Raw genomic sequence first — 26,136 nt, 5'->3', positions numbered from 1 at the left:
AAAGAAATGGCTTAAGCTTTGTACCATAGACAAAGAGATCAAATAAAATCAATTTGCACAGTAAAAAACACATAAAATATAGATATATGCATTTGAAATTATCCGCCGAAATTGTTGACTGCGTGTAAATATCTTGAGCAAATAAATATACCAATAAATGAAATTATTGTTTTATTTTTCTTCCCCAGAGTGTAAGTTTTTTGTTAGAACAACAATATGTTAGGTTAGGTCTTTGACCAGTTCAATTACAAGCAGCACTAGAATTAGAATTATTATGCTGTTGTAAGATAAACCGTGTTTAAAATTTTTTTGTGGTACATAGGTAACAAAACAAAACAAAATATAGGCACAATTTACAGGAAATAGGGTTTTTAAGTATATATTATTATATTAAAATTAAGTTGACAGTTTAAATAGAAATTAAAACACAATCATAAAATAAAATATTTATTGAATTGACATGAAATTGTTTTATTCAAGTATATTTGATACATATTAAGAGATATCAATTCCAACACCAATATCCCAATTACATTTTTTCATTGATAATTAATATTGACTGCATTCAAAATCTGAAACAAATAGTATTATTACTACAATATTTTATATTATAGTGTTACACGGAATATTAGGCGGGTGGCGTGGCGTATGCAGAAAGAAAGCTGGAACCTTATAAGCGCTTCCCGGCGCTTGTCAGCGCTGGTTCGTTCTACACAAAGGAAGCAAGTTGAAGCAGACCAAAACAAATTGTATATGGCAGCGCCCAGCGCAGACCAGCGCGTGTTGAAGTTTGTCGGAACTTGTCGGCGCCGTTCAGCGCTTATCGGCGCGTGTTCATATATTTTCCTACGCGGGTTACCAGCGCTGACAAGCGCTTATAAGTTTCCAGCTTTCTTTCTGCATTTATTATCGCAGGGACCACTGCTGTTTCAAAATCTGAGATGTAACTTGAATATCCACGTTAAAAGTCCGTCAGTCACGCAAATAGTGCACTAAGTTTAAATCTATACTAATATTATAAAGCTGAAGAGTTTGTTTGTTTGTTTGTTTGTTTGAACGCGCTAATCTCGGGAACTACTGGTCCGATTTGAAAAATTATTTCGGTGTTAGATAGCTCATTTATCGAGGAAGGCTTTAGGCTATATATCATCACGCTACGGCCAACAGGAGTGGAGCCACGGGGGTGAAACCGCGCGGAGCAGCTAGTTTTTCATAAATTTTGATCACCAACGTTAAGTGTGTGTAAATTGTAGAAAAAATATAAAAATGCCGTAATAAAATAAATTATTAAGACATAAATGAATGTTAAAATGACCTTAATAAATGAACATTTAATAAAAGTTAATAATATTTTTGTAATCTTATTTTTTTTCATAGGGGTACACTCGTACCCCAGGGTAAAGTTAATGATATTTTAATATGGGTACGGTTTTTGGGTTAAATGTGTTGTTGGGTATGATTATAATTTTCCCTGCTTACAATAATTTTATTTGTCCCATTTCAATAACTCAAACTATCCATATTAATTTATAATATAGCAATCGTAACTTCATCGCTCATGCACTAATAAGATCAGCCCCCCTAGACAAGAGGCTTTCTATTAGCGTAAAGTATATTAGAATAGATAAAAGAATGTATGAGATTGACATAAGCTGAAGATACGTCACGTGACCTAGCGTAACGAAACTAAAATTGGTAGACAAGTGGCATTGTTTTTCTATTCCATGAAACGGAACGTAAAGTCATACGACAGGCGCGGGGCGCCACCAATGTTTAGCCAAGTGGCACTTTTGACAGGAGAAACGCTTTGTGGGCGTTCTGTGGGGCGTTTGTAGGTACTTCGATAACTAGCGCACGCCACGCCATCTTGTAGAAATCGAAACAAAATGGCGATTTTATAATCAGCTGTTGAAGTTGCGTGTTGTGTTTCCTGGTGATTATAAAATTTTAATAAGTTTTCATATAATGCACGCTTTGAGACTTTTAAAAGCTGCGCACGATGAAGAAGTTTGGCTCAGGCGCCAAAAAAGATATACGTCCAGACGGAGACAATTGGAGACAATCGATGAAATGCCGGAACAATTGTTTCAGGAGCGTTTTAGGCTAAGTAAAAAAACTTTTAGAGAGCTTTGCTGCAGCCTACGTAACGAAACAAAAATACGGGGGACTAAAGAAATTCCTTTGGAAGTAAAGGTAATCCACAGTTTCTTCACTGCGATTGTTTATAAGTGATGTCCGATATTTTAAATGCCCAATGAAAGGCATGTGTTGTGCACATGTATCTATTTTTTTTTTAGCATAAAAATTCGGATATCGCAGATCCATTTGTTAGTAAAAAATAAAAAAAATATTACGTATCCTAATTCTACTTATTATCGTAGGTTCTTTGCGCTCTGAGTTTCTTCGCAACGGGATCCTATCAGAGAATTGTGGGTGTCACACAACATTTGCCACAACGCACTGCAAGTAGATGCATTAGGCAAGTTGTGGAGGCACTCAACAGTCCTCTGATAGTGAACAAATGGATAGTTTTCCCGCAAACACACCAAGAAAGAGAAAGAATTCGACAAGAGTAAGTGTTTTTATTAATTTATTTGTAACATTCAATGTTTTGTACAATTTTAATAAATAACTTAATCCTTCGCATTGAAGATGGTCGCTGCTATTGTAGTCACAAACAATTATATTATAAGTACCACATATTGATTATTCAACAATTAAGTACTTATCCATACTATATAATATTATAAATGCGAAAGTAACTCTGTCTGTCTGTCTGTTACTCAATCACGCCTTAACTACTGAACCAATTTGCATGAAATTTGGTATAGAGATATTTTGATACCCGAGAAAGGACATAGGCTACTTTTTATCCCGGAAAATAAGATAGGTTTTATCCCAGAAATCCCACGGGAACGGGAACTATGCGGGTTTTTCTTTGACTGCGCGGGCGAAGCCGCGGGTGGAAAGCTAGTAGTCCATATGTATTAAAAGAAATTCAAATACAAAATGTTTGTTTCTGTTGAATTCTAAATGTTTTAAAGGTTTACAAAATATTATGACAAATCCATTTGAAAGTCTTTTTAACAATTTAATATATTTTTTAATATATTATGTAGGTAATTGTCTTTGATTATAAAATGTGATACCTAATTACAGGTTTCAAAAGAAATTTCAATTGTCAGGGGTAATAGGATGCATAGCTTGCACTCATATATCTATCGTAAAACCCCACATTGATGAACAGAATTATTTGAACAGAAAAGGATACCATTCCTTAAATGTGCAAATGGTAAGCTATATTTCTTTGCATATGTATTATTAGTTAGTAAGCATTGTTTTTAATCATGTTACATTAAAACAAAATAACAAAGCAACTGCAAATAGAATATTTTTTATACTTTTTTTTCAGATATGTGATGATAATTTAAAAATTATCAATGTTAATGCGAAATATGGTGGAGCCACTCCTGATTTCTTCATATGGTCATCCAGTGAAGTGGAACCATACATGCGTGGACTTCATGAAAATGGTGAATTGACGTGGCTATTAGGTAAATCAAATAATTCCTACCTACTTATATATATCTAATATCTAATATATATAATAAAGGCGAAACTTTGTAAGGATGTATGGATGTTTGTTACTCTTTCACGTAAAAACTACTGAACCGATTACAATGAAATTTAGCACACATATAGAGGGTAACTTGGATTAACACATAGGATAGGTTTTATCCCGGAAATCCCACGGGAACGGGAACTATGCGGGTTTTCCTTTGAAAACGCGGGCGGAAATCTAGTTTATCATAAAAATATTGAAGTTATAAAGCTCTTTAACTACATTATTTGTTTTAGGTGATTCTGGATACTCACAGAGAGCGTGGCTAATGGTACCAATTTTAAATGCCGAAGCAGGTTCTGGAACAGCGGTGTACACTACACGCCATTTACAGGCACTCAATTGTATTGAACGATGTATTGGTATACTGAAGGCTCGCTGGAGATGCTTGCTGAAGGATCATACACTACATTACCATCCTCGTGTTGCCAGTAAGGTGACTATTGCATGTTGTGTTCTGCACAATATTGCACAGGATGCTCAATTACCTCCCCCTAATATGGCTGAGCAACAAGAGGATGGTGATGAACCGAGTGTGGCGGTTGGACCCATTTCCAGCAACTAAGATGAGCTGATGAGTGGCAGAATAATCCATACTAATATTATAAATGCGAAAGTAACTCTGTCTGTCTGTCTGTTACTCAATCACTCTTAAACTACTGAACCAATTTGCATGAAATTTGGTATGGAGATATTTTGATACCCGAGAAAGGACATAGGGTAGGTTTTATCCCGGAAATCCTACGGGAACGTTTTCTTTGAAAACGCGGGCGAAGCCGCGGGCGGAAAGCTAGTGCTAAATAATTCAGTTAATAGATTATTTTTATAGGTTATTTTTGTATCTCTATGGTAATGGCGTGTAGTATGTATGAACTAGTGGTTCCCTGGTCCAACTAACTGGAACAGCACCTGGCACTGCCAGCACTGCACTCCTGATTCACGGGAGCATTATTTTATTGACAAATAAGTTTGATAATTAACCATTGTTTAATTTTTTAAAACAAAATTATGTATACCCGGCGCGGCCTAAGATGATCCCTATGACACTGATAGTTATTCTCAAGAGACAAACTTGTAATGGCGTCACCATTAAATTATAAACGTATTGGAGGCGTCTAAAAATGGCATTTATTAATTTTTACGTAGCTTTATGCCATTACAATGATATTCCGTTGGAATTATAACAATTCTTAACATTTACGAGAAATTATATCAATCTGACTTTACGTTTACGTCCTTCAAAACTTACATCGTTGGCATTTATCGACTAGTGCGGAAAGTATCGATAAACAAATTTCGATAATGGAAACGAGTTCACATTTTTTCCATGCTTAAGCTATAGTTTATTCTCTATTGAATGGAACAGAAGATCGCAGCATAATTAATTAATTAATTACCGTTCGCGTTAATTTACTTACCTATGATAATACATATAAGTTTTTTAGAAAAATTAAATGGGGGATTCCATTTTCATGATAAAATAATATACACTGTGTTAAACGGGTTAAAGATTACGAGAAAATGATAAGGTGCATTTTTATGTTTTGGAAAGCTTTCGTTTTACTTACCGTTTCGTTTACATAATAGACGTTAAAAATTCATTTTATAATATTTGTAAAAACATGTTTACCGACGTGGCTGAATGCAAACCACGCCTTAGCCTATAAAATAGTAAAGTATCGACACGATCCATCATACGAGCAATCACTAAGACGAACTGTCATAGGGATCATCTTAGGCCGCGCCGGGTATAATTTTGGTTATAAAGACTGAAGTAGTCATTTAGTTAATTGTTGAATTAAGTATATTATTATAAAAGCTAGAAGACTGAATTACTTACTAAATAAAGACTAATTAAAATTAAGTACATAAGTGCAGTAGGTATTACTTTTAAACCTACAGTGTATTTTTTAAAGTGTGTTGTGTGTAGTTTTTAAGTGTATTACTTTTAAACCTACAGTGTATTTTTTAAAGTGTGTTGTGTGTAGTTTTTAAGTGTATTACTTTTAAACCTAATGCAGTGTGTCTGACCAAGTAGTTTTGTATAATATTTTTTCGCTCCCAAAACATTATTTTATTTACCTACACAGATTTAAATAATGAAACTGCATTAGTTACAGTATATTAAACCTTTTAAAGTTTCTGATAACTGGTCATATTTTAGTGCAGGTCATAGGTGAAAAAATTGATCATCGTTACAGCCTCAACCTGTTCTTTTATATTTTTATGTTTGTAATTTTTATTATTGTATTTTTTGTTAGTATTTTTAAAAGTGTGTACTGAATTAAATAAATGGTGGTATAAACTACTTAACTAATTAAGGAATAAAATATACTACTATTATGTATACATGTTTTATTTAATATTCTTAAAACTAAAACAACCTGTCGTATAGCGTATTTCAGCATTCTCTGACGTCAAAGTTTGTAGAAAGAGAAACGCTATGAAGCGTATGCCACTTGACTAGGCCTTCAGACGCCTTTTTTAATTTTTTGAAATAAAGGAGTTTTTTGTGTTGGCAACCATGCGGCAAACTTTAATGTGTTAGCGGTGCATTGGTGCATTTAGATCAAACGAGCGAATGTTCATTCTGACCCCACTATGTCAAATTATCTTAGTGTAAACAGGCGTAGAGCATTCTTTCGTTGTTCTTAGTGCGTCCGAAAAGATTTTATGCAATGTTCTAATACTGAACAACACCGAATACGCGTTTTAGTTTACCCCAAAAGATCACCAAAGAATGCTCTTGCTCTGCCTCTTTCTATGTTCGTTTGATGAAAATGCACCGTATCCGCACCATGGGCAGCATTATGCGAGTAGATACCTTATGCCGCAGCCACACTACGCTCCTCGTTCTGCTCATCGCGCTGCCGTTCGCCGCGACATTGCCCTCTGGCCACACACTGCTCTACTCGCGCGATTAATCGCGACGCTCTTCATTTCGCACTCGTATTGCCTGTGACTCGCGCGCAAAAGCCGACAAAATAGGGAGCAGTGAGCAGGACGATGAGCACGACGAGTGGCATGACGAATAACGTGGCCACACTATGCCTCTGCCTATTTTCCTCGTCACTTCCCATACCACTCGTCGAGTAGTGTGGCTGGGGTATTAGGTAGATGCAATCACGATAGTGTAGTGGCTGTGGTGGTGGGTCATAATGTTTATGTTCGGCCATATTCATAATCGCCGTAATGGCGGCAAACATTGACGATCATTTGTTGTAGACTTGTTGTAAAAATAAATTCCGACTTTGTGGACCACCATTTTTGTACGGCATCTGTGTCATACTATTTCTATACTACTTTTAATCAATTATTCCGCAACGCCGTACAAAAATCATGGAGACAAGGGGAGAAAATCTCTACCTGAACCTTCGAATTCTCATCTGCACTCAGGTGGACAGCTTACAAGTGACGTCATAGTGCTGAATCTTATTATTTTATGCTCTTATATCATTCTAGATAGGTCAGGTGGTGGGTCAAATGACCCATAATTTTTTCAACACGGGCCTGTAGTCTATTGGGCCAATGCTGTCTATTCTGAAGAGGGTCCATTAAATGTAAATACTCTAAAAATTCTCACCAATTCCTCCTCCGTGCTCTTTCGCCGTGTACATTTTCATTTCGAGGCATATTTCGCTCCTTTATTACTTCATAAATTACCACGAATGCTACTACTAGCGCCGACACACCCAATACAAGACCTTGTGCTAGGTGATTCATTCTGAAAACTGACATTTTCGAGATATAGACCATTTTAAGAAAATCGCTAAGTTACACTGTAAGGTGCTGTAAGTGAAGAACGGCTGGGATAAGGATAAGTAATGACTGGTAAAATTTTGAAAAACAATAAAAAAGAGCGTGTGTGCCGAGCACACGTGTCAGAAGTGAAACTTCTTTGGCAAGATTCAAATATACCAAATTCGACTTTACTCCATAATGTATTGCCATGACGCGACATTCTATTTTACTCTCAACGCGCCTTGAAGTTTCACTTCCAAAAAAGAACGTTTATTTTATATTTTATGCTAATTACACAACTTGTAACTGAAGAACGACTGGGATTATGATGATAAGTAATGACCTGGTAATGACGGATAGAATTTTCGAAAACAAAAAAAGTATTATTTACTATCCGGACGTAGCCGAGGTGATCATATTACATAAAAAATACGAAAAGTATGGCGTGTTTAATATACAAAATAACACATATGGCTGCTGTATATGCTAATTTTAGTACTCTCTTCTACCTTAGTATAGTAAGTAGGATAGTTAATACCTACTCTACCACTCTACTCTACAGTTTTCTCTCCCCGTGTAAAGCAGGCAGCAGCCTTTATGAATTTTCTGCCAATCCTACAAACACTAGCTGATTCGGTAATTATTTTGAATATTAACTAATACGGGGAATAAAAATATTTATAATACGACCTATAATTCTCAAACCCACCGAATATACTTAGAAAATTAAAAAATCGACCAAGCCCATTACATAGTACCTCAATGACCAAGCCGTTGCGAAGGAGTTTGGTCACAGACCAGTAATTTATAGTCAGTTTGGTTACCTACGAACCAAATACCTACGCGTGATGTAAGACGTTATTTTTTTTTAATCGACTTAACTATATCACGCAAAAATAATTAAATATAGTCATAAAAAATTAAGTTAAAAACTCTTGAAATTATTGTATTGTCATGGTATAGGAGCTATCTACCAACGTTGACAAGAGAGAATTTTAGTATAGTTGGTTCTTTGATATACTGTTTCTCTTCCAATTTCGGTTAGAGTCCGGGCTGTCTGGCTGGTCGCAATGGTTGCGTTTATTAGTGCGCATCTTATCTGCACAGGAAAATATCCGTAATTTAAAGTCATTTATTTACGCGTAATTTTTAATCTTTTGCCTTTAGATCATTAAAATGTCATCGAAATAAGTGAAATTCCATCAACATGAGTCCTCGTGAAGGATATACTATGTATAATATTCATTTTACTATTTACAATTTTTTAGCAACAATCTAAGGTAACGGCACCAGTGGTGGACAAGCATCCAGTAATGGACAAAATAAATATTAAATTTAAATATTAAGACCAAAATTAACGTTATATAATTTGGCAATACTTAAAATAAAAGTTTGGTTCATAAGCTATCAAAATACGACACTTCATCTTATTCGGCCAAAATGTTAGACGATGGCAGAACGTTATGTTTAGTTGCTGCGACTCGTTTCGAAGAAATCCGTTTTTACTAAGGAAATCCTTAAGGAAGTGAGGACACAATTTTGGTTATAAGAATTTTTGTATAAATATTAGCAAAATTTGATATTACTTTTATTTATAGTAAGTAGTTAATTGTATGAAATATTACACGATTTAGTATCATGATAGGTTATGTTGTTTAAATAAAATTCTTCAGTGTCCATAACTGGATTTAATTCTATGGATATATCCATTTATGGACATATGTCGAAAATAAACTTTTTTTAAAGGTATTAATTACATGCCCTTTTCTGTATTGTCTTTTTATTCTGATTAATAATATACCTATCACGACCATTTCAAACAAAGGGTTCCAATATTGTACAACAATTGTCCATGACTGGATTTGCTTTGGTTCCTATAATGGACATTGACATTTTTTGTTAAAATTACACTAATGGGTCCAACAACATAATATCTATCTACCCATGAAGAATATATTTTAGAAAAATGGGTCATTATGTGCTGTGCGACTCGTTCTCGGCTTCATTCTCTATTACTGCGTAGAGAAGTCGCATACTTATGCGTATTGTAACGCATCTATCATAGAGAGTTCTCTGATGAACTGTTTGGATCGCTGTCTGCTGCTAAATTCCACCACCATATAGCACACACGCTTAAATTTCATCCACACCATCTTGACAAAAGTTTAAAAAAAGCTTTTTGCCTCGTGCTACAATTTGGAATCCATATCGATGGACCGATCAGATTAAGGCTGTTGGCGGAATCAGATTGGCGATTCACTTCACGAGTGTAGCGGAATGCCAGGAAACAGAGAGATATGGCGGAATATCGTGAAGCGGGTAACATCTACCCCCCCAAACCTCATGTTGACCACGTTCGCTCTGACGAGAGTGATATGACGAAGAAGAAGAAGTCCCAAAATGGATGGAATGGCAGTACTTTTTTTAGTTATATTTTTCATCCCTGACTTACCTATTGAGAAAAAAAACCCATATTGGTGTTTCTTAACGGACATAACTCGTATTTAACGATGCATTTGTCCAATTTTTGCCTAGAAAATGGAAATTAAGACTGTTTTAAATATTATAACTATGCAAAAAAATTAATAAGTACTATTTTTTATAAATACATCCCCGATTTATTATATTCCAATCATCATTTTCAAAATTCTATTGATAACTATAAGTCTTCTCCAAGTGTAAGTAACTGGAGAAAAAACATTAGGTACAGTCCATAAATGGGTGTTCATAACTGGATGTTGTCCAAAACTGGGTGTCCATCATTAGATTTTTACTGTCCATCACTGGTGCAAAAAAGTGTTTTTTTAATTTATAAATAACTTCATTATTTATGCATTGTAATCTTTTTTCTAACATTGGTTACGTTAAACTAACATTGAACTAAAGGTATAACTTAACAATATCCAATAAAGTTAAAAAACCTACGAGAAATATGCAAAAAACTTCAATTTTTTCCTTAATCTGTACAAGACTGGTGCCGTTACGTTACCATGGTGCCTCCTTTTCCCAACGAACCTCAAATAGGACGTTAATGTAAACTTGATAAAAACCATCAAATTCATATTAATACCCAAAAGTGTAATAAATATGAAACCATCTATTAAAAATATTAGTTTACTAATTATTCAATATAAGTATTAAAAAAGGATAATATAATATAAGTAAGTAATAAAGTTATTACAGTTTACCTTTTAAGCGGACTCATGTTGATGTAATTTCACTTATTTCGATGACATTTTAATTACTTTGAAATAAAAAATTGCGTATGGCACCTATTTAACAACGAAAAAACGTCTTGCAATAAAAAAATTATGTCTGATGGATCTATCTAAAGGCAAAAGATTAAAAATTACGCATTAATCTTTAAATTACGGATATTTTCCTGTGCGCACTAATAAACGCAACCACTACCGCCAGCCAGACAGCCCGGACTCTAACCGAAATAGCAAGAGAAACAGTATATCAAAAACCCAACTATACTAAAATGACTTTTTTTAAAACGTTAATAGCTCCCGTACCATCAGTGATTCTTGATACTTTGTATTCTGTACAAAATTAAAAATTTGAATAAAATCTGACCATCAGTCAAAATCGAGTCTTAAAGGAGTCTGTTACATATACTTGTTAAAAAATGTATTCATGGTCGTATTAAGACTTTGCTAAGAATTTTAACATTCATTATTAAACATGAATCGGCCATTTTGTAATAGGTACAATGTATCCAATGGCAAATTTTTTTCATGATAATATACGACGTATCGTTTGAACTTTGAAATCAACTGAGCATCCGGATTAAATAAAAATGCTTCAATATGCAGAATTCAACATGCTAAATTATTATGATGTTACAGATTTACTATAGCCTCGTGATATCATATAAGACAAAACTTAATCGTGACCGGTGACATGGATTTATGAAAATTGAAAACTATGTATATGGTAGTTGGTACTTAACTATTTTAGCACTAATCAATAAAACCTGTGAATAAAACGGTACAAAATATTGAACAAAAAAGTATATAATCTTTAAAACTAACCTCTTTTATAGTTCTTTGTTATAGCCAAATAACGGTCTAACAGCTAACTGTACCTTTAAGTTTAAGTTTAAGTTACCTACTAGATGAATTCTGGAAGTGAGAACTGCGTAATTCCCCCGATATAATGTAATTACAAATATCAATGTTGCTACATGTTAAAAATATTACCATCTTTTTCAATGTACACGTGTAATGTACAAGTATATTATAATCATTTTTAAACATTGAAATAAATGTATGTACTGTATGTCAAAAATTTATTACTTAGTACTTTTACGAATAGTAATTAATATATTTCGATAGAATATCACGTATGGACATCATAATAAAAAAATAATAAAAGAAAAACTTCTCTTAATTTATATGAATAGTATATCGTTAAAATGAAGGCGTGCAGCAAATTAAGGTGATATTAATGATTTATTTGAAAATATAAATTTTTATTCGCACATAATCCCCGTTTTCCAATTACAGCACTAGAGCGCATTATGCGGCATAATGCTTAACGTTGAATGTTTCAACTACAGCAACGCTTCGCACAATCGAGCACTCATAAGCGAGCGTGAATTGATGCGTGCAATCGATTTAACGTTAGTAATATTAATAATTATTAGAAAAAATTTTAAAGCTTTCGTTTCATTGTAGTTTTTTCGAAATAATCAAAGTTAATTCAAATTGTGTTAAAAAATATATAAAAGTATGGATGAAGGTACAAACATTGAAAAAAATGTTAATAAAATGTCAAAATCCAAATTACTTAAAATAATCGTAAATAGTTTTCAACCAATTATTATGTATGTAGAGTCTGTCTAAAAAGTCAGTTTACATGGGTAATTTAAAGGGTAATTTTAAAACTCAACCTAGCAACACTGCAAATAATGTATAGTTTATATTACGTAGTAACTAATACTTAATCTGTGAGTTTATACCTGAGGTTTATACGTACAATCTAGATACTTTAGAATAAAAATATTTATATTAAAATTTGATAAAAATATTAAAAATGATAAGTGATTAAAAAAATAATTGAGGTAGGTATAGGATTACAGGAAAAGTCAACAAATAAAAAAAACCCTTCAGAGCATAATGTACATACATTTATTAACTTTGACTTGCATAAACAAAACAAAGCAGAGTCAATGCAATTAGAAATTGAATTGAATTTATCAGTCATCCAAATTGATTTTCAAAGGGCGTCCATTTTTTGAACCAGGACCTTTTCCAGGCGTGCGCCATACTCCGTTATTTACGCTAGCCTCTTTTTTAATACGAGCCAAAGTCACTCTTGAAACACCTGAAAAATCATATTCTGTGTAAGGAAACAAATAAACAAACGATCACACCTTTGCACATTTTAGTACTTAATTACATGTAAATTACAAGAAAAAAAAAATTAAATAAATACAAGTATCAACTAGTGTTACAGACCGGTCATGGCGGATACTCTTTCTGTAACTTTGTTTTTGTTCACCAAATCTCTTTGTTCTGCTTTTTCACGCTGACAAAACTTAATAACCTTGTAAATTATCTCCCTCGCACTACTGCTCAAGGTTTTGGCATTTTATACGAATATTAAACAGGAAAATCTAAATAAAATTGAGAAAAGCTAGGTTATAATTTACAATTTTGACAGCACCTGCAGGGTTACCAGTATAAGTTTTTAAATTTCTACTTAAATTACCCATGTAAACTGACTTTTTAGACAGACTCTACCCACAGTGTATACCACTTTATTTACACATTAATGAGGTTATTGCTAACTCTATGAATATTTTTTTTTTCAACACTGAACTAAGCGCAACCTGCTGGTGCATTTGAAAACTAATTCACGTTCCAATTAAGCATCAGCACTTACATCAGCAAGTCGACATTGTGCGCCACTGAGTCGCATTATGCTATGCTCTGTAATTGGAAAACAGCCAATGATTGTGAACTTTTGTGAAGTACCAAGCATAGACTATGTAAACCACTACCAACATCCGTCAAACTCAATTGTCATCTGAATACGTCAATGTCATAATTCATTCGTTTTCAAAACACTGCCTTTTCTTCCTATCATCTGGCTGTATTTATTTTGAACGCAATATCTTTTATCTACCTTCTTTGTTATCGACAAAAATGAGTGTTCGCCAAGAGGATGGCCCGAAAAACAGTAGCTCCAGTCGAGGATTAGGCTTAGCAGCAGCTGCAATAGGCGTTGGTGTTGGCGTTGGCGCAGCCTTGTACTACTTCTTTGGCAAGCGGCCCGAAAACCCTGATTCCGCAGGATCAACCAGCCATTGGGAAATAGAACATCCAGACGCGTTGTGAGTGTTTTTTTATTAATTTTTCCATGCTATTCGGTGCGTGGTTTCTAATTTTACAGTTCGTAAATTTAGAATCATCGTGTGCCAGATAATATCGACAAATTAATGTTTGTTATGAAATTATAATTAAGCAAATCATTAACCGTAAACATGAATAAGTGTCGTCATACTTTATATTTCGTTTGAATCTTTTTAGCGGATTTCAGACATTTTTTAGCAACCTACCCTCTTGGCAGTGATTTAAAAAAAAGAGATAGGTAATTAACTAAGACACAGTTTCCAGTTAACAAATTTGCAAATTTACTGAATTTACAAGTTTGCAAATTTACTGAAAAAGAGATATCTATAAAATTGTGTCATTTTTGTTATCATAGGTAAAACAAATTGGTATTCTGAATTTTTGAAAGTGAAACTTTTATTACATCGTCTCAAACTTTTTGGTCTGTGTAGCGCATGTCGCGTGACGGTCGGCTGCTGAGTAGGTATAAAGCAGTGTTCCGAACCGTACGATAATTATCGTACAAATACGATAGTTTTGTGCCTAAGTTTCACTTTTACCGTGGTTTCATAAAACCGCACAACATTTTTTTTATTTACACACATTGTCTTGTATCTTATGTTTCAACATGTTGCTTCTCTTGTGTAGAACTTAGGTAAAAGTAGCCTGTGTGCCAATCCAGACAATGTAGCCTATCTCTGTACCAAATCAGTACATAGTATAAAACAAAGTCGCTTTCTCTGTCCCTATGTCCCAATATTTGCTTAAATCTTTAAAACTACGCAACAGATTTTGATGCGGTTTTTTTAATAGATAGAGTGATTCAAGAGGAAGGTTTAAGTATGTATATCATTTATTATGTTTTAGACAAAGCAGGCGAAGCCGCGGGCGGAAAGCTAGTTTCATATAATATTCATTATCATATCCATACTTAATCCTACTAATATTATAAATGCGAAAGTTTGTGAGGATGTGTGTGTGCGTGTTTGTTACTCTTTCACGTAAAAACTACTGAGCCGATTACAATGAAATTTAGCACACATATAGAGGGTAACTTGGATTAACACATAGGATAGGTTTTATCCCGGAAATCCCACGGGAACGGGAACTATGCGGGTTTTCCTTTGAAAACGCGGGCGAAGCCGCGGGCGGAATTCTAGTTAAAACATATTAATCATACCCAGATATTATATCAATACTAGAGCATTCAGCCCGCGGCTTCGCCCGCGTTTTCAAAGGAAAACCCGCATAGTTCCCGTTCCCGTGGGATTTCCGGGATAAAACCTATCCTATGTGTTAATCCAAGTTACCCTCTATATGTGTGCTAAATTTCATTGTAATCGGCTCAGTAGTTTTTACGTGAAAGAGTAACAAACATCCATACATCCATACATCCATACAAACTTTCGCCTTTATAATAGTATTAAGAATTAAGATTTCATACTGAACTGATTATCCATTTCTACTTTAAAGAATTACAAACATCAATCATATACTTTTGAGATATTAAAATATAATACAAGTAGGAAGTATGATTTTAATAAACAAAGGTCATTAACCTTTACATGATGCAATGAAAAATATTAAATGAAGGACTAAAAAGGACAGTAGGAAATATAGTTTCAAAGTAATATCAGTATGTCTTTTAACAAAATTTATAACTTCTTGGGGAGCGTCCATAAATTACGTGAGGTGTTTTTGTCCATTTTTTGACCTTCCCTCCCCCTCTGGTGAGATATCATGAGATTTTATTGAACCCCCTCCCCCATCCCCCTATCTCACGTGAGATTTTTCAAAATATGAGTTTCTTTTGTTTATTTGTCATAGTAAAAAGAAAAAAAAATTGCTTCGTGCTTTTGTTTACGACTAGTTAAAAATAGTAATTAATATATTGCGTGACGCCCCCTTGCCAATCTTTTTCATTTCACGGCGCAGTTTCATGTTCAGTTTTTTGTCACGGCGCCCTGCCCACCCAACACAGCTATTGAAAAGGAATAAGGTTGATATAGGTTCCTACAAAGAACCTACCCTAAACCTACTAGAATCGGTTCAGTATTTGCGTGAAAAAGTAACATACACGCACACTTTTGACTGAATGGTTGGCTTGGTTGGTAGTGGCCCTGCCTTCCAAGCCAGAGGTTGTGGGTTTGATTCCCACTTGGGGCAAATATTTGTGTGATGAACATAGATGTTTGCTCCGTGACTGGGTGTTAAATATCTAGATATAAGTATTTATTTAAAATTATATATGTATGTTTATCAGCCATCTGGTTTCCATAACACAAGCGAAAGCTTAGTATGGGTTCAGATTGTGCCGTGTGTGAAAATTGACCTGAAATATATACACATACATCCATCCTCACAAACTTTCGCATGATATTAGTAGGATAATATATTTATTATGAATATAATATATAAGAATGTGAATTATAATTTACTAGCTTTCCGCCCGCGGCTTCGCCCGCTTTGTCTAAAACCTAATAAATTATATACTAAAACCTTCCCCTTGAATCACTTTATCTATTAAAAAAAACCGCATCAAAATCCGTTGCGTAGTTTTAAAGATTTAAGCACACATCGGTACAGGAAAAGCGACTTTGTTTTATATACTACTAGGTTTCCGCCCGCGGCTTCGCCCGCGCAGTCAAAGAAAAACCCGCATAGTTCCCGTTCCCGTGGGAATTCCGGGATTGCGTCATTTTCCCGGGATAAAAAGTAGCCTATGTCCTTTCTCGGGTATAAAAATATCTCCATACCAAATTTCATGAAAATTGGTTCAGTAGTTTAGGCGTGATTGAGTAACAGACAGACAGACAGAGTTACTTTCGCATTTATAATATTAAGTATGGATGTAGTGATAAATGTATTAAAGAAAGTATAGTTTCAAAATCGAATTAGAGAGAAAAGTCGAAAACGAGTTCACATAGGCTACTTTTAATACGCTTTTAAGTATCAGCTTCACATTTATGTAAACGACTCCTTTAGACTTGATTTTGTCTCCTTGTACTCTTATCAAGGACTAGCTGCTCCGCGCGGTTTCACCCCCGTGGCTCCACTCCTGTTGCCCGTAGCGTGATGAAATATAGCCTATAACCTTCCTCGATAAATGGCACCGAAAGAATTTTTCAAATCGGACCAGTAGTTCCCGAGATTAGTGCGTTCAAGCAAACAAACAAACAAACAAACTCTTCAGCTTTATAATATTAGTATAGATTGGTGATAAAAAATAATTTTACGAGTTTAATTGTGTTTTTTACGCTTTTTTTACTACCGTAATTGAAAAAAACAGGTTTTCAATTGTATTATTGTAACTTTTAATGATAATTTACCAGATAGTTTTTATACATCATAATTCAGTTAATAATTATGTATTCATACACTCTGACACGCTTTGACGCGCCCACTTATTTTTTTAATCTTAAAAATATTCATTTTAACCGACTTTCTAAAAAGGAGGAGGCACTAAGCACTTAGTAGGCATTATGAAATCAAATCTACTACAACATAAGTTTTGCATTGGCTTGGCACCAACATCAAACCTATTTAGTAAATAGCACAACTAAATAATATGTAGTAATTAATAATATCAAATCTTTTTTATTTTTTACTTTTCCGTTTTTGAAATCGTTTTTTTTTAACGTAGTTATTCTCATTATTCCGTTTTTGAAGTCGTTTTTTTAACGTCGTTCACACATTATATGTAACACTAACATATGGATTCAATAAACACTTTTAAAACTTGTATAGCTTTCTGTCACCTAAGTAGGCGCAAAGCTTTCACTTCAATAAGTCTGTTACCAAAATGATATTGTAAGTAAAAACTAAAAAGGTATAGATAGGCTACAAACACTACAATCGATCTTCAACAATAACCACCTTATACGCGATTTAGATGTCAAAGTGAGATGGCATGATTCAACTCGTGAGAGAAAGAGAGACAACCGAAGTAATATGTGGCTAATTTAGCCACACATTTTGACGTGCCTTTCGTGATGCGGTCATACCTATCTACACCTTTTACTTGTAATATCATTGTGTTTCAATTAATGCTTTTAAAAGTTAAATTACGTGTTCTTTTTTCTGTTTTTTTTTTCAAAACATTTCTCTTATAAAAAAAAATGTGTACTAATACTATTTATGTATTAAACATACTAAAATAGTATCTATAAGGAGTCGGTTAAAAAAGAGCACGTCTTTTATGTTATTTATGCTTTTTCCTGTACTGCTTAATATCATCATTTTCATGCATGGCTTTTTTCACACTACGCACAGCAACATGGATTCATCGGGCACATCACGTAATTGTTATGACAGCGACGACTGCGTCACGATATCGGAACACACGACGACCGACACGAGCATAATCTCAACCGCGTCTGACGCATCCAGTAACAACGACATGTCTGACAGTGACGGTGCAAGTGACAGCAACGGTTTTGACGACAACGAGTCGGACAGTGACTCGTACTATCGGGACGAATATGTCAGCGAGTACAGTTCGAATACAGAATCATCATATAACACGTCCGGATCGTACTCAGAGGTCGATGAAATCGGCTACCTGACTGACAGTGGCTCTGACGGTGACGCTGATAATAGTGACTGGGAGGAGATGACGTCAGATGATCTGTCCCGTAGGTTTTCGTACGTGCGTCCCAATGTATTTCCGGGGCTCAACAGGTTCACAGATTTAATCGGATCGCTTAGACGTAGATCGCGACGACCGTAAGTCATTTTTTTATTTTTATTTTATTTTTTGTTGCCAAGAGCCCGGTTACATATCATGGCTCCTGTCAGTCAGTCCTGACCTGACAGAATTCTCAGTCAGATTTATGACGGCGTTCTAGAAATGTTGTTATTCATAATTTATTAGAAGGACGCTATATTTCCTTTTTTCTATGTTATATAATAAAAACTTACCAAGAGGGATTAAGATCTTGAAAATTAGGTTATATTAGCTTGAAAATGTCTGCTCATAACCATCATATTCTTCAACATCATGATCATAACATACATTTAAGTGAAACTATGCATGACGGTCGAAACTCGACCATCTCTTCCGCTTCCCAGTGCGCGTATCGCGATGAAACACACATTCGACACCCGCATTGTGATACGGGAACGACGATATGTACCATTTGCGGATCGAACACTTGAAATTGATAAATATGATAAAATGGTCATTAAAAGTTCATGCCGATTGAAAGTCCAATGTAAATGATTACATACATACTTTCTCTTCTTAGAAACTATTTTTTAAAACGTGGATTTTTTTCATTTTTAATACGTTCAAGTCTAATTTTCAAAATAATATTTCAGAGTTGAAGAATCCATTAGAAAATCTCGAAGAAATGAGGCGTTGTAAGAATTTTTTATTTTAAGTTTGATTTGATACTAACATAATGCGATCTAACAGATAACTCTGAACACCTATGTTCTACATTTTATACTTTCAAATAATTAGAAATAAATCAATTTGTGTCCAGAATGGTGTGGACATGTAAAAAAACGTTTGTTTTAACTACATATATAAAAGAAACTTTGAGCACATTGTCTGTTAGATTGGCATTTAATAGTTCTGTTGTTATTTGTGTTTTTTTAAACTACTCACACCTGACTTTTAAATTTGGAAATAATATTTAGAGGCCCTCTGCAAATGTTCACGGGCATTGGCGATGGCCAACTTAAAATATGAGAGAGACATAGAGTCAGAGGCGGCTCGCCCTAAGGAGCGCTGGTGCAGTGAACTCCCATAAATAATTATAATAAAATCATACTCCTTAATTTCATTATTAATGTTAATTATTACTATTTAAATCAATCGTAATCGTAAAAAACTAGTGTCAATACCAATGAATATATCTATCATTCCATCATTCCATACACCTGAATAATACTGTATTATACAGTAACGCGCGAAGCGGAGCGCTCACGATTGCGCTCCAATGAAAAAATATTTAGTACATTTCCTAATACGAAATCCAATAGGAGTGAAAGAGAGGGTTTGCCAGTGCCCTGCGCGCGTGAAACAGAAGATTTTCTATGGAAAAATAGCAAAATTCGGAGCGCCGCTCCCGCAAACGTTGCCGGTTCGTTTTTACCGCCGCGCCTGGGCGCCCGTACACAGGACAGCGATATTATAAACCTTAGTTATAAACATAAAACAAACACTCGACTCTCGAGTTAACTTCAATGCACGCGCGCGAATGCAAATTCGGGAATTTTCTAATTAAAATCATAAGATACGTGTTGAAATAGTCTGTAGTTATCAGTATTAGGTACTTGTGAGTGTGAAAATGAACAATTATAATGTGGCGTTCATTAAAAAGTGTGTTAAAAGTTAAAACGTTACAAATTCGGCTTGAATTGAAAGCTAAGGGACTGCCACGGCCTGAACTTGACCTTACGCAAAAATGTACGACAAAAACGTAAACATATACGCGTGTGTTTAAATCCGAACAATATTATGTGAAAACACCGTGGTTGTGTGGTTGTGATGAAAGCAACAACAGACATTTACGAATGTCTTGTCGCATTAAGTTATAGATATTTTTGCACACCAAAAAGAAAGACGTATGTATTTCCTTTATAAGTAATTTTTTTGATAAATGTACTGCTTTACACCATGTATTTTCAGTGTTTTATTTCAAGTGAACACCCATAAAATTTTGTCACGAGCCGCCTCTGCATAGAGTACAAGCATATTCCCTCTCTTTCTAAACGTAACCGTAAGCTAACAGTTTATAGATAACTGTATGATTTCTCTGTTGTATTAATTATTTATTTAATCATTAATTTATTGACTGGTGTGTGAATTGTGTGGCCATATTGTTTTTGTGTACAAAATGCAATGGTGGACTAACAGGCATGTTGTTTTTAGACTGGTGGTTCCCTTCTAAATGGTTTGTATTTAATAACTTTGACAAAAATTGATATAATTGATCTGTTTGTGTACCTTAATTTTTTGTTGTTATGTGTATTATAATTTTAACTAACATTTGACTGCCTTTAGTATCTTGGTAAGAAGTTCGATGGCAGTTGCGTTTTGACTAAGAAGAGATTACCATGACGCGGTTCAGATGCATGCAGTGACGGGATACCGATGCCTTTCAGATGTTTCACAGATCTGTCATTTAATTATTTTTACTTATAACTACCTACCTTTTTACTTATATCACTGCCTTTTTTTTAAGTAGGGAAATCTTGCATAGATAGCCACGGAGAAGGAGCCGTGGGTTATGTCGAATTCTTACCGACTACCCACTGTGTTCCGTCGAGCCGCTTTAATGATGGGGCCGCGGGTATTGGTTGGAATTCTTCCGCGAAACTAACATCATTGCCTAGCCTTAATAAGTTGAAAAAAAAATATGCAGGTTGGAAATTTTTAATGGATCCTGGAGGAGAAACTCTTGACAGCCCAGCACTTTTTAACAAGTTCGATTCCCAATCGCGGCAAGTGAATTTTCTAAAATCTTTAAATGTAGTTCCATTTCTTTTTAAAAATAAAGGAATATTTCCTTTCCGTAAAATTTGCTATCCAGTATTTGAAGTACTTTCCCTCCAGGGCCAATTGTATATTTCTACACACTGTATGTGATGATATAATGATGATACGAATAATCAGTCGAATCCTCCTACAAAAAAAAGAGCTTGTGTCTTTGGCAACATTCAAAGATACCAAAATCGCCGCCTTACTCCACGACTTGACGGTATTGCAATGACGTGACCTTGAAATTTTACTCCCAACGCGCCTAAAGAAGTTTTGGTGGCCTTACACCAAGAAGCTTATATTATCTAATACACTGGAGATTGCACTATGACCATTAACTTGTAACAAGAAAATATGACGTTGAATGACGCCTGTATGTTTTTTTATCTCTTTCACACCAACTTGCCAATTTAATGGTCATAGTGCAATCTCCAGTGTATTAGATAGAAGCTTCTTGCCTTACACTGACCGCTTCAAGCAGTTGAGACTGACGGCATGCAGCCGCGACCGCGCGGTGAACTATAGACATTCATTCAGTGCCGTACACGGACTGCTTCAGCAGTCGCGACCGCTTCAAGCCGTCAACTGCGCGGTTTGTAGCGACAGCTCGAGCAGTCAACCACCGACTGCTAGAGCAGTCCGTGTACGGCCGCCCTTTCACTTCAAGAAATGGTTAATGATACTAGTGTTTGGTGTTCCAGCCGCGAACGTTCTTGGACCCTCGAAGAGTGCACCATCTGTTACGAGGTGATCCTCAAGAACCAGGAGGTGATGTCACTGCCGTGTACTCACAACTTTCACTCGGCGTGCATCATGCCGTGGCTTCAGCAGCAGCAGACTTGCCCCAACTGTCGGACCAGCGTCAATTGATCTCCTTGGTAGGTATTGTTATAGGTATATATTTTATGGGATTTTTGGTCATTTTTTAAATTATATGATAAAGTTTATGAAAGTGTAACGTATCCCTATTTTTGAGTCTTTGCAGTCAGTATGTCTGATCGTCCGTCTGTCACCAGTATATATTTTTAAAAAAAGAAAAATTGTCCACTAAGTACTGTGACAACGCCCAATTGCCAATAAAATTTTGAAGGTTCAAATAAACAAAACAAAATCGTAATTTTTCATTAAAAAAGTAAAAACCTTGTAGTTATTATAATTATAATAAACTAGATTATCGCCCGCGGCTTCGCCCGCGTTTTCAAAGGAAAACCCGCATAGTGGGATTTCCGGAATAAAACCTATCCTATGTGTTAATCTTAGTGTGTGCTAAATTTCATGGTAATCGGTTCAGTAGTATTTGCGTGAAAGAGTAACAAACACACACACATCCTCACAAACTTTCGCATTTATAATATGTATTAGTAGCACAGAACATTAAAAACAAATAGAAGTGCTATAATGTCATAATTAGTATGAAAACCAGTGTCGCCAAACCCACACATTTAAACCGATAGTTATACAGTACACTACAAGTTAACTATGCCTTTGATTGGACAGCTTAATTTGAGTAAAAACTGACTTAGGTTATAAATTCAGCATTTCAATATGTACCCTAACGCACCATGTTACGTTTTATTTTAGTACTAGCGGTCCGCCCCGGCTTCGCCCGTGGTACATATTTACGTTTTCTCTACATAAAAACCATCCTCGTACTTCAAGGAATATAATAGAAAAGAATTATCGAAATCGGTTCAGCCGTTCACACGTGATGCCATGACAACGCGAAACGGGTGCAGACCCGCCGCCTTTTTATAGCTCCCGCCGCGAAGCGCGTCGAACGCGGCAACTGATACACAAAAATAATCCTTATGGCATGATTCTGTATTCACGCGCGATGACTTATAGCGTATTTCATGTATAACTTTGGTGTTTCTACACCGATTTACATGATTCTTTTACTATAACCTGCCCAGGAGTATGAAGAATAATTGTGCCAAATTTGGTTAAAATCCGTCGTGTAGTTTTTGTTTCTATAACGAATATACAGACAGACAGACAGACAGACAGACAGACAGACAAAAATTTTACTGATTGCATTTTTGGCATCAGTAGCGATCCCTTATCACCCCTTCATAGTTTTTTTTTAAATATATTTCATGTACAGAATTGGCCTCTCTACAGATTTATTATAAGTATAGATAACATCCCTAGGTATATTTTATTTCTTACGGATTAAGGTTCATTTTGACTAGATATTTGTATACAATTTTGACAAATTACGACAAGCGAAGTTATAATATAAAATATATGTAAAATAAATAAAAATAAGACTTACCGATGGTATGAAATGATGATATTAATTCGTCTGCTATCATTTTTGCACTCTATTATCGAACAACGTCCTAATTAATGAATAAATATGGAAAAAAGGTTTGACAGCTGACAACCGACTCGAATATTTTTCTGCGCACAACTGAGAGCAAGTTAGGTGATCTAAACTTATCATTGACACGTGGGCCACGCCCACATCACATTTCTATTTGTTTTTACTGTTCTGTGATTAGTAGAAAGGATAAAATAAAAAATGATAATTTACTATCCAATGTTTAGTAATTTTCTTATTCGGACCAGTAGTCAACAAAATCTTATGTATTAATAGATCTATGTTTATATATTATGTATATGTAACTTCAAAACCACCACCCTTAAATATTTTCAAAAATGACAGCATATTAAAATAACTTTTTTTTCTTTTCAGATTTGAAGGTAGAAATCAGCAGGATCTGAATTCGAATTATGGCGGGAATTAAAGATTTTTTTACGAAATTGCACCTTAACCCAAAAATGGAGGGAAGAAGACACAATATTTTTTTTTTTTGGGTATATTCATCATAATGAGACTAAATATGTATTTCATAATGTATAAAAAATTAATTGAATCAACTATTTACTATACAATTGATTTAGAGACTTATTGTATGGATTATTATTATCACAAAATTATATATGAAATGAACTAATAATTTTTTTCAATGATTTTTTTTTAAATAAATCTTTGTATACCGCCACTAGCATTGTAGTTATTTTTTCTATTTAGATGTTATTAGTATTAAATCGCATAAATAAGGATTTTAGAAACTCTTTTTTTGAGGAAAATTATAATGTTTGTAATTTGAACCTGTTATTTAAATAATTTACATAAAAAAAATTGTAACGCATCAAATTATATTTTAAAATGATGTCTTTAATTTATTCATGTTTTTTTAATCTGTGATTAAATGTCAAAGTCAAGATGTCAAATAGTTTGGCGCGAAATTATATTGTGTTATGCGTTATGTCGTTAAATAAATATGCAATAATAATATAAAAAAAAATGTTTTTATAAGTAAGATAATGAGGCACTTATAAAAATGTAGTACCAATAAGTAGCTGAAAATATTAAAATCCTGTTAGTTTAAGAGTGATCAAAGTTTTTGCTGTTTGAAAAGTTACCTTTGCTTTGTGTTTGTTTTTTTATTAATTACTAACTTGTTTCTTTACATTTATTAATTTATTTCTATTTAATATTCAACGTTTTTTCTGTGCTCTCTGTATCAGCATAATATATGTACTTTAATCATTAATAATCCTCATTCCTTTCTTACTAATACTGTTACTTGACTTCATCTTTATTAGGCAAAGAGTTTTTTCTAGATGTGACTTATAAAAGTTTGAATATCAAAAATGCTGTGATCTTAGCAATATATGGTTTCTTATTGTATCAACTAGAAATTAGTGAATTTGAATTGTAAATAATATGTTATAGCTATTGAATAAATGATATAGATTTTGAAAGAATTGTTTTATTATTACCAACCTTTACAAGAATAAATATAGAACATTAATTTGTTACATCTATACCAATATCAGACCGCCTCCCTGGTTACAGTGGTTCACGCGTGAGCGTAGAACCGAGGGGCCCTGGGTTCGATTTCCGGTGAAGGAAAAAAATGTCTCAGTCTGGTAGGACACAGAAGGCTGATCACATAGTCCCTAAAGAAAATCGATCAATGAAACAGATGTATGCATAATGCATTACCCCACTTGGGGACACGGGACTTCACTATACCAAATACCAATATTATAAAGAGGAAATTTGTGTGTATGTTTTTAAAGAGTAGACTCAAAAAGCACAGGTTGGATTTGGATAAAATTATACAGAAAATTTTTAAACTTTGCGTTGGTTCTACATCAGAATAATACACAGTAAGTAAAATTAAGCTTACTGTGTATTACTCATAATATGTATTACATAATCATAATATGTATTACAGATATAGACAGGCCTCCTATGAGAGTAAGGGTGCTTTTCCACTAGAGATGTACTTTGCACGTAGCATAGCACACTTACTTAGAAAACTTGTTTGGGAGTATAGACAGGCGCGGTCCTAGCCTGACATTTTGGGGGGGGGGGGTCACGCGGCTGAAAATGTAGCAACCCCCTCCCCTCCAAATCATACCTACTCTTCAAAAATCGTAGTCAATACAATTTATAATACATACATATTTTTTTTTTATATTTTACGAACATTTTCAGCGTTTACGGCTGTATTGACATTAAGATAAGACAGGAGTTTGATTTTATTACAGCTTATAGATATTATATTATACTTGACTTAATTTAATACATGTAAGCGTTCTGAATGAGTAAAGGGCAACTCCCTTTTTAAGTTTAAAATTATTGAAAATATTTTTGTTTTATATAATGTAATTAAAAATTCATAATATTTTTCGTAATTATATAGGAATATCTGTGTTATAAGACGTTACTTTGTACCAAATTTCAAGACTCTGTGTTTATAGGAAGCACCCTGTAGGTTTTGATTCCCTTGCGAATGTCGAAATTTGCGAAAATTTTCAGCATTTACGTCTGTATCTTTGGATTGCGTTGGCTTATAAGGTTAATTTCTTCACAGCATTTAGGGGCCGTAGACTTGAGTAGGTATTCGATATAAATTTCAGCT

The 26,136-nt window shown here is 34.4% G+C and overlaps 1 protein-coding gene and 1 long non-coding RNA gene across 2 annotated transcripts; one reads left to right on the top strand and one right to left on the bottom strand.

Annotated features, from left to right (window-relative positions):
* Nucleotides 1–433: 433 nt before the first annotated feature.
* On the bottom strand, nt 434–11,456 carry LOC149896130 (uncharacterized). The gene is made up of 3 exons (XR_016458412.1): nt 11,401–11,456; nt 7,206–7,353; nt 434–572 (listed from the first exon to the last, which is right to left on the bottom strand). It is a non-coding gene; the product is annotated as an uncharacterized LOC149896130 (long non-coding RNA).
* A 1,941-nt stretch (nt 11,457–13,397) lies between these two features.
* Nucleotides 13,398–24,507, top strand: LOC149896129 (uncharacterized). The gene is made up of 5 exons (XM_090118427.1): nt 13,398–13,706; nt 17,977–18,429; nt 19,024–19,065; nt 21,895–22,071; nt 23,892–24,507. The coding sequence occupies exons 1-4, from the start codon at nt 13,519–13,521 to the stop codon at nt 22,061–22,063; spliced, it is 852 nt and encodes a 283-aa protein (XP_089974553.1). The 5' UTR covers nt 13,398–13,518; the 3' UTR covers nt 22,064–22,071; nt 23,892–24,507.
* The last annotated feature ends 1,629 nt before the right edge of the window (nt 24,508–26,136 follow it).

The sequence above is a fragment of the Colias eurytheme genome, chromosome 29 (genome assembly GCF_061535395.1).
Source record: "Colias eurytheme isolate Ceu_HAF_F1 chromosome 29, ilColEury1 Martin Lab GWU primary, whole genome shotgun sequence".
Classification (NCBI taxonomy): Eukaryota; Metazoa; Arthropoda; class Insecta; order Lepidoptera; family Pieridae; genus Colias; species Colias eurytheme.
The sequence above is the reverse complement of the archived record's forward strand: the minus strand, read 5'-3'. Positions and strand labels throughout refer to the sequence as shown.